The 10,717-nt window shown below is 31.3% G+C and overlaps 1 protein-coding gene across 1 annotated transcript; it reads left to right on the top strand.

Annotated features, from left to right (window-relative positions):
* The first annotated feature begins 6,348 nt into the window (after nucleotides 1-6,348).
* Nucleotides 6,349-10,420, top strand: LOC107626489 (phenylalanine ammonia-lyase). The gene is made up of 2 exons (XM_016329381.3): nucleotides 6,349-6,934; nucleotides 8,419-10,420. The coding sequence occupies exons 1-2, from the start codon at nucleotides 6,540-6,542 to the stop codon at nucleotides 10,166-10,168; spliced, it is 2,145 nt and encodes a 714-aa protein (XP_016184867.1). The 5' UTR covers nucleotides 6,349-6,539; the 3' UTR covers nucleotides 10,169-10,420.
* Nucleotides 10,421-10,717: the final 297 nt, after the last annotated feature.

Raw genomic sequence — 10,717 nt, 5'->3', positions numbered from 1 at the left:
AAGGAGGTGTCCGGGTAAAAGAAATGCTCATGACATATGAGTATCTGACATTAGTGAAAGAATATTTAATTTAGTTTTCTTTTAATTAGATGACATTCTTTATAGTTTATACTCCAAATCCAATCAATTCACTTCTACCTAGCTTTTACTAAAAAAAAAAAATTCAATTTCTCAAAGTATTCTTCTAGATTTCATTCTTTTACCCAACATTTTTAAAAAAAAAAATCGACTCTTTTTTTTATCATATTTTTGAATCATTTTAAAATTATTTATGTATAAAAAATTTATATTTTTGGTATATAATTAATTATTTGTCATTTGGGTATGAGATTAATTTAGTTATAGAGATTAACTTGGTGCGGCTCCCAAATTTGTATCTAGGTACACTGAACCAATACATTGCCACATTCTCACTATATTTAATCTCGAGATATTGATATATATATATATATATCTAAACATATATAGATGTGAATGTGAATACGAAGTGAGAATCAAGATGTGTAATTTGAGGTTGAAAAATTAGCAGTGGTGAAGAGCCAAGTGACAATGATAGTGATGGTGCTATGGTGGTGGTTATATTTGGTATAAAATAGATATCTAAAATAGATAATTATATCTTGTATATATATATTATTATCAAAAATATTAAAAATTTTATGTATATTTATATTTATATTTATTTATATATTTACGTCTAAAAGACACCAACTAAACCCAGCCATATATACTTATGCCGCATGTATTTACTAAAACATACTCAGATTTAAAAAAAAATTAATATCATTTCTCTAGAGAATTAACAAGGGTATAATTAACAAGTCAATAAATATGTTTAAACTGTATTTTATATTAATTAATTGTCATTAATTATTAATTTTTTAAATTATAATTTAAATTGTACTAAAATTAGCTTATGTTGATTTGTAGAGGAGTTGTTTTTCCGTACTTTCCCATTTTGATAACATTGATGTTGTCATATTATAGTAGTGACTTTATTCAATGTGTACTTAAATCCTTTTCACACCTACGGATATGGCTTTGATTAAACTTTTGAAAATTTTCAAGTGTATCGTCATACAGGTGTTTCAGTGATTTTTAACCGTTGATCTTAATTATAAAAAAATATATATAATATATATAATTAAGATCAACGATTAAAAATTACTGATATAGCGGTATGACGGTACACTTAAAAATCTTTCTAAACTCTTTGCTCTAACATGCATTACAAAACTCATCAAAAGGAAACAATGTACATTCTATTTCTATACATATAAATTGATTTTCACAAATAATTTTAATCACTCTTTGATCATTAATTATCTGATCATGATGACGCAATTCATAAACCTTTTTCCACCGTTATTTTGAGCAAAAAAAAAACGATATTACAACAAATGAATTAAGCTAAGCTAATAATAAGGAATAGTTGATTCCTATTACAACAACTATAGCGCATTTACCAAAAAGGCAGGCAACTACTACGCAATTGTGGTGGTAGGTGTGTGTGATTTATTCAGCTTCAGTGGGTTATTATTACTATAGCACATTGTAAGTTGGAACACTTTAATTCTTCACGTTTTGCTTTCACCCTTTTAATTTCCATCAACTTAATATATATATTCATGGCCGGTTTCTCATCATTATTAATTTTCAATTTCGATAAATACCCAATAAATGGTGTGCACAAACAAGAACTTGGTAGGAATGAATCTCAACTTTGTTGATCTATATATGCATGATTTTCATTTTCAGATCTTGGCGCTTTATAAAAGTATCGTTTTATTATTGTCAAATAACAACCTCAGTCTTTTGCATGGGTCAACACATAGCAAAGCGCGTTATTAATGCATTTCTCACACTTACCTACTCCATCCTTGGCGCATATGTATATACACGCCATGAATTTAAAAATATTATTTATATATATTTTATATTAATTACTCATTTATATATATAGATATATAACGAGAAAAAGTCTCAAGAGCTAACAAATTCTAACTAGTATTTGATTAGTACTTATTTTTTAATATTATGTTGCATTTAATTTGGATTTCTTTAAAATTATATATAAAAAGATTAATGGTGACTGATGATCTAAAGTAATAAAATCTATTATTTCTTAATATTTCTGCAGTATATATATATAAACATATCAATTTAAGAGTTTATATTTTATAATCTTTTATCTAATAATCAATATGGATGCCGAACAAACACATTTTTTTATTTATTTTTGACATCTATTATCAATATAAAGAGTGCTAGAGTCATTAAATTTTGTGATTTATAATTATCAATTAATTATTATTGATATTTTTAATGGTGTAAGATTTCATTCAATAGTATAGAATTGTTCATTTTTTTTTTATGGTTAAATGTTGGTCAGATTTTAATAAAAGTACTGATTTCCTAAATTTTCTTTATCAAAATTCATCTTCTGAAGGACAACATTCACAAAACTCTACTTGATTTTATTATGTGTTTTTTGAAAATCTAACTTAATTATTGTTGAACTCTTCTTTCTCATTTTCAGTCACTGCACAGTCTTATAAACAATTAAAGTTTCATCATGTATCTTCTTTTTCTTCACAAAAATATTTTATGTTTCTTCTATTAATTCTGACATTAAACTCCTCATTATTCGAATCAATATCTTTGATATAATCTTATACACATATCTTACTATACTGATTGAGTGAAAGTCTTTGATCTTTTTTGCTCCAACAAATTTAAGAGCCAGAGCCACCCAAATAACATTAGAAATAATATCTTAATAGTTTTGTGATTTGAAAAAAACTCACTACAGCTACCAAATATCTCCTCAACACTTTTTTTAATAAAGTTCATATTATAATCTTCTATCTAATAATCGAATATTATCAATTGGTTATCTTTAAATAGTTAGTATTAAAATAATCAATTTTATTAATATAATAATATATTATAAATAATTTAACATATAAAATTTATAAATTAAATAACAGTAAAAATAGTCTCTCCATTTCAAACCGTAAATAATTTCTTCATCAATCACCAAATTAATGTCGTCTTGATTGTAGATATGATGGAGGAATCATTTTGATTATTTAAGTTAAATCTGAAGAACTATTTTGATTATTATATATCTTATGCCAACGTAAAAATTAATGTGCAAGCAAAAATTTTATCAACAACATTACCTTAATAATTAATAAAAAACCATTTTAATTTACAGTTTAAAGTTGAGAAATAATTTTAATTAATTTCAAAACTAAGGGACCATTTTAATTTAAAAGGGAAATTGTTATCTATAAACTTATAAACTTATTTCCTGAACTCAGAAGACTCATCAAGTCAATGATGGAAAAAAATAACGGTCAATAATATTTAAAGATAGGTCAAAATAAAGCTGCAAAGAAGACCGGCGGCTGTGATGATGAGCATTTTTCTTGTGGATAATGCATTCGAATCTATATATTAGTTTATATATATATATATATATATATATATATATAATATACTTCGTTGAATAATTATAAATATTATTGATATTTAAATATGATGATTGATGATGAATGTAGTGTTCATGCAGCAGCCAGCCATGTTAGAACAACTAACTGTATATATTAATTAATACACAAACTATATAATAAGCTCCATTATTTGACTCGTTGACTTATTCCTCATCTTGAATTCAACCTATGAACTTTCTCGCACAGTTAGTTGGAGGCCAAGACTCAACTATCATTAAGGACTTAATTACGTCATATTTAATAATTAATTTGATGCAAATAACATAATGTGGTTGCATTTCCATGTGCTACAGCCTTAGCTTAATGTGAGATTCTGTTGGTTGGTTTCGAACCCATCCATCATTATTTAAAATTTCATATATACTTTTTATAGTTTTTTTTCAGTACTAATTTAGAAACTATACATATGCAATGTATGTGTTATTCTAATTAATCAGAATTCAGAAGTGTATATAGTTTTAATATTTCAACCTGATCAAGTTCAGTTCATCATGTCACGTTCATTTGTGATTTGCAGCACCCTAATCTGTCGTTATGTAATTAACTGATCATTTTTGCTTTCTGTGACTAGAAATAATATATTCAGCGGTAGTTATACCGGCGGTTGTTGAAAACCGCTGCAAAATTTAATCCCGGCGCAGAGCGGTCCATTGAACCGCCGGCCTTTGATTTTGTGACGGTTTAAAACCGCCGCTAATAGAAAAAAAAAACTGCCGCTAAACAACACCTCTGTTGTAGTGGTAAAACATTAATATTATCTAGTAGTTAATTCGTTAATCTATTTAAATAAGTGTTAAGTAAGTGTTATATTAGGATTTAAATTCTGTTTGTATATGTAATAATTTATTGGCTATTAATAAATTTTTAAATAGAATATAAAACTTTAATATGCGATAAATTAATTTTTAGCATCATTGAATTAAAAAATACAGTAAAAAACAAAAAAAACGTAGTTTTTTTTTTTAATTCAAGCTAGGCATTTATAAAAAAAAAAAAAGAAAAAAAAGTTTAAAGACTCACTTTATAACATGCGTTCTGTTATATCCATAGGAGAAAAAAAAAAGAAGAAAAATATGGAAAACCTGTATCGATATTTTCACTATTGTAATGATGGATATGAGTGAGTTTACGTGGAAACTCAGTTGCTTTGCGTTATACCCATGCGAACAACGTGGAATGTCACTCGGTGGTTGCAATTATTTATTTCATTCATTAATTTATAAAACTGCATTGATATTATTTATATATTAAAATTAATAATTAAAATTAATTATTAATATAAAATATATATTATTTAATTTATTTTTAATATATATTTTATATTTTAATGTATTTTTTATTTATTTATGATTAATTTTAGTATATATTTATCGTGATTGTTGAAAGGATTATGTTACGTGTACACTAAAATTAGTCATTAAAATCAGCTACCAATATAAAATACATATTGAAATATAAATACACATTGAAAATAAATTAAATCACATATATATTTATATACAAATATATTGGTGATTGATTTTAGTGGCTGATTTTGGTATATATACAAATAGCATTTCTCTTGTTGAAAAATAGGTAATACTAGGGAGACAAAAAATACAACCATAACTTGTCTTATTTAGTATTTATTAATTGTTGTTGAAAAATGAGTAATGCTAGAAAAACAAAAAATACAGAACTTGTCTTATTTAATATTCATTAATTGTTGTAACAATTAATAAATATTAAATAAGACAAATTATGACTATTTTTAACTAATTTGTTTTGTTATATGTCCTTCGTGTAATTAATTAGGTGTCGTTTTCCCAAGCCGTCACTAAATACTACAAATTTTTAGATTTTGTCTTCATTGAAAACATTTAACTCTGCGTTCAAACGGGGTGGCTATTGCTTCTCTCAATAAAGAAAGTTTTAATCAAACCCCAAATTTCTTCATTTTTACAAGTACTACTCTTTAAAAATACATTTTACCAAAGATTTTTGATGGTAACGTTGTGTTTCTTGCACTTGCCCTCTCGGTTTGCATATATCTCTGAAGAAATTAAAATACAAATTTCCAAGAAGCTCCTAACATTTACTCGGTCAACTGCACTTTCCAATACATGGTAAAGCATAAATTAAAGCTTCAATCCAAAACAAATTTCATACTAAAATATATGATCCCAATATGGTCATGTGGTATGTATGTCTAGTTTTAATTGAATTCAGAAAAATATAGAAAGTCAAGTAGTGTCGCTAATTATGTCTGACATTCAATGTATACGACTAATATTTGTGCTATTCAATGTATATATCCTTAGTAACTACTATATAATCGAATAATAATAATGATTTTTCATCAGTCTATATCCTTAACTATATATATATATATATATATAAAATAACAATTTTGCACAAAAGAATAACTAAGGAAAGAATGTCGGAGCAAAAAATACTAGTAGAAATGAAATTAACAGTTAAGACGCATATTAAGAATATTATTGAAAGATTAAAATATTGTTTTAATAATTGAAAAAACCGTAGATCTAAAGCAGCCTTAATAAAAGGAATAAGAGTAATAATAGATAATTAAAGAAGTAATAGCCAGCTAAGTAGTAGTAATGTGTGTAAATAAAAAATTAAGAGAATTACATACAATGTAGTTGGTGCTTTCACCAACTACTACGCTCCAATGTTCCACTAGGCAGGCAAGCCCAGCTACCAGAGGAGAGAGAGCGTCCACAAAACATAAAAAACAAGACGCCACGTGTCACGATCTAAAACCGTCCATTAGTCTCCCACCAACCCCCTCCCTCCTTGCCACCCCTTATGCTCACCTACCAAACACACCAACGCATCAGATTTCCCTTCTTCCCCTTTATATAATAACCCCTCTCTCTTCCAACCCCTCTCAGGAAATCAATCATTTCCACTTCATTTGCATTTCATTTCCATTTGCATTTCATTTGGTTTCCTCTCTTCACTTCCCCGTAACCGACTAACAACCTCTTCAGATCCATTTCCCTATCACTACTAACTAACATGGACACTCACGTGAACGGTGATGCCACCTTCTGCTTGACCGCCAATGCTCAGCTGCCACGTCACGACCCATTGAACTGGGGCGTCGCTGCCCAGGCGCTGGAGGGGAGCCACTTGGACGAGGTCAAGAGGATGGTCGCCGAGTACCGGAAGCCGACCGTTAAGCTTGGCGGCGAGACTTTGACTATATCTCAGGTGGCCGCCATTGCTGCCAAGGACCAAGGTGTCGCCGTCCAGCTCTCCGAGGAGTCCAGACCTGGGGTTAAGGCTAGTAGTGACTGGGTTATGAATAGCATGAACAATGGTACGGACAGCTATGGTGTCACCACCGGCTTTGGTGCCACTTCTCACCGGAGAACCAAACAGGGCGGTGCCTTGCAGAAAGAGCTCATTAGGTACGTATAATTACTCTTTATTATATTATTCTTAATTATTATTGTTAGATTCGTTACAGATTTAACTCTAACATATATACGTAATATTAATCTCTTTATAAAAAGACCAATGTCTTTCCATATTAAAAAAAGTAGCTAGACATCAGGAGAAATCTATCAATAATAATAATAAATTAAAAATAATGCCGAGTTAAATAGTGTCGGTAATAATGAGTAAAAATAAGTTCAATAATTCAATTAAAAAATTTTCGTTAAGAATATAATTTAGAATTTATTTTATTTGATGTCTAAAAATAGTTAGGAATGAATTATGCTATAACTTGTACGCCTTATTACTGTAGTCAGATTCTGGTTTCAATACGAGCCACTAATATATTATATGTATCTTTTTCTTTATCCCGCACAAAATTAGTAATATCATGAGATAAAGCATTTTCGGACATTCTCAAGTTAACCACTTTGAGTATCTATAATTGCCACGACACACCGCACCGCGATGCTGTCGCAATTCATGAATATACGTGACATCCTCGTAGAATCTGTTCTTTATAAACGATAATAAAGATCTATGACATAATTAATTCACATGGTGCGTAAATCTTTTTACTGTTTATGTTATCCGTACATTCTCATAATTAACAATTGATGTTAATAATTAGCTGGTTTACAAGAGTTATTAGAAGTAGTAGCAAGTTTTATTATTCTTTACCATTTTTACCAATAATAATAGATGCCATAATGTAAACGTGGTTATTACTTGTCATAAGATACAGTACTATATTTTGGCAAACGTGAAACATGACCTATCAAATTTACTGTTTTTGTTAGATGGTAACTAGTAATGGATCCCTAAAACTGAACAAGTATTGTAGGGAACACGAGGTACCCGTGGAACAAACAACAAAAGGATTATTTTTTGATAAATCATAAGCATGTTGGGGGCCCTAGGGTAGATAGATGTCCACATCATATCCGGTACTGCCAGTTCTTACACTTATAATAAATTTAACCAGTCAACGTGGTGAGTTGAGTAAAGACGAGAGTTATACTTAATTATTTACCAAAAATAAAAAAAAAAGTTGCTTATTTTGACCATCAAGTTCAATCCGTTTGGTATTTAATATTAAATATAGTTTGAAAAATTGTTAGGTGAAACACGAGCATTGCACGTGACATGGGGTTAGGTGGGTGCATAGTCTTATATGCTTACTAACTTTTCTTAGTGTTAGCTCCTAACTCCATTGGCTAATTCACCAGTCACCATCTTTGACTTGGTGATTGCTCATTTTCTAAGTTACTTTTCATTTTATTTTAAAACTTGACGGCTCTAAAATAGTACTACTAGCTAATTGACTATTCCCCACCTAACTGCTAACTATACTTGTGTTGTTGAATTAAAATTTACCTATGATTAGTTGTTGATTAGGAATAATTAAATTAAATAAAAGATTTCTCTAATCCTTAGTTCTTTTTTCTTCTTTCAGGTTCTTGAATGCTGGAATATTTGGCAATGGAACAGAGACAAATTGCACATTGCCGCACACAGCTACTAGAGCAGCAATGCTAGTGAGGATCAACACACTCCTCCAAGGCTACTCAGGAATCAGATTTGAGATCTTGGAAGCCATAACCAAGCTTCTGAACAACAACATTACACCATGTTTGCCACTTAGGGGAACAATTACAGCCTCTGGTGACCTTGTTCCATTATCATACATTGCTGGTTTGTTAACTGGCAGACCAAATTCGAAGGCTGTTGGACCCAATGGAGAGATCCTTAATGCAAAAGAAGCATTCCAAGTGGCCGGAATTGGATCCGAGTTCTTCGAGTTGCAACCTAAAGAAGGCCTTGCACTAGTGAATGGCACTGCTGTTGGTTCCGGACTAGCCTCAATTGTCCTATTTGAGGCCAATATCCTAGCTGTCTTGTCGGAGGTTCTTTCGGCTATATTCGCGGAGGTGATGCAGGGGAAGCCAGAGTTCACTGACCATTTGACACACAAATTGAAGCACCATCCTGGACAAATTGAGGCTGCAGCCATAATGGAACACATTTTGGATGGTAGCTCATATGTCAAAGCCGCCAAGAAGTTGCACGAGATTGATCCGTTGCAAAAGCCTAAACAGGACAGATATGCACTTAGGACTTCACCTCAATGGCTTGGCCCTTTGATTGAAGTGATTAGATTCTCAACCAAATCAATTGAGAGGGAAATTAACTCTGTTAACGACAACCCTTTGATTGATGTGTCAAGGAACAAGGCTTTGCATGGTGGTAACTTTCAAGGTACTCCAATTGGTGTGTCTATGGATAACACAAGATTGGCCATTGCATCAATTGGGAAACTCATGTTTGCTCAGTTCTCTGAGCTTGTCAATGATTTCTACAACAATGGCTTGCCTTCAAATCTAAGTGCTAGTAGGAACCCCAGCTTGGATTATGGCTTCAAGGGAACTGAAATCGCAATGGCCTCTTACTGTTCCGAACTGCAATATCTTGCAAACCCGGTAACTAGCCATGTCCAGAGTGCTGAGCAGCATAACCAAGATGTGAACTCTCTTGGTTTGATTTCAGCTAGGAAAACAAATGAAGCTGTTGAGATTCTCAAACTTATGTCATCGACCTTCTTGATTGCACTTTGCCAAGCCATTGATTTGAGGCATCTGGAGGAGAATTTGAAGAACACCGTGAAGAACACTGTGAGCCAAGTTGCCAAGAGGACACTAACCACCGGTGTCAACGGCGAACTCCACCCATCAAGATTCTGTGAGAAGGATCTTCTCAAGGTTGTTGATAGGGAGTACTGTTTTGCATACATTGATGATCCTTGCAGTGCTACATACCCTTTGATGCAGAAGCTAAGGCAAGTTTTAGTGGAACATGCACTTGCAAATGCTGAAACCGAGAAGAATGTGAACACCTCAATCTTCCAGAAAATTACAACCTTTGAGGAAGAATTGCAGACCCTTTTGCCTAAAGAAGTTGAGGGTGCAAGAATTGCATATGAGAATGGACAAAGTGCGTTACCAAACAAGATCAAGGAATGCAGGTCTTATCCATTGTACAAGTTTGTGAGGGAGGAGCTGGGGACTGAGATGCTAACTGGTGAGAAGGTTAGGTCACCTGGTGAAGAATGTGACAAATTGTTCACGGCAATGTGCCAAGGGAAGATCATTGATCCTCTTCTTGAGTGCATTTCTGAGTGGAATGGTGCTCCTCTTCCTTTATGTTAGGTTTAAAGTTTGGTTTCATCTTTTTCTTTCTGTGTTTGTATTTTTTATTATATTGCTAAGAATTTGGTTTGTTTGTTAAGCATGTGGGAAATCAGATGCAGAGATTTGTTAAGCATTAAGAGTGAGCGTGATTGATGATGTAATAGATCAGAATCTCTCATTTGTTTGCCATTGCTTTTGGGGCACAGATACAATACCCAGCCTTCTATGTAAAGGAAGTTCTTTCACTTAAATAATGCTTCTAAATTTTCATTCTTTGTGTGTTCTACTCTTTTTAACTAATTGTCTTTTTTAACTTTGTTACGAATCATTATTAGTAGCGAGTTTCAATGGGAATTGTCAAATGCCTCTTCTGATGCGGAGATGACAATTCAGCCAATTTCAGACTATTAATTTCGAGAATAAAGGAAAGACCAAATGAATATGTCAAATGCTAATGCAACTGTATTAAGAAAACTATTGCTTTCTTCAGTTATTAGAATTAAAAATTCACAAATTGTTGCCTTAAAAGAACACTATTAGAAGAAGCAAAAGAATATATATGGACTA

This window comes from Arachis ipaensis, chromosome B2 (assembly GCF_059453495.1).
Source record: "Arachis ipaensis isolate K30076 ecotype BB chromosome B2, ASM5945349v1, whole genome shotgun sequence".
Classification (NCBI taxonomy): domain Eukaryota; kingdom Viridiplantae; phylum Streptophyta; class Magnoliopsida; order Fabales; family Fabaceae; genus Arachis; species Arachis ipaensis.
This window is presented reverse-complemented; position numbering and strand designations above follow the sequence as displayed.

Bases quoted from the DNA above. Each gene is read 5' to 3' on its own strand.
- LOC107626489 (XM_016329381.3), top strand. From the start codon at position 6,540: ATGGACACTCACGTGAACGGTGATGCCACCTTCTGCTTGACCGCCAAT. The intron at 6,935-8,418 runs GTACGTATAATT...TTCTTCTTTCAG, and splicing joins TTGCAGAAAGAGCTCATTAG to GTTCTTGAATGCTGGAATAT.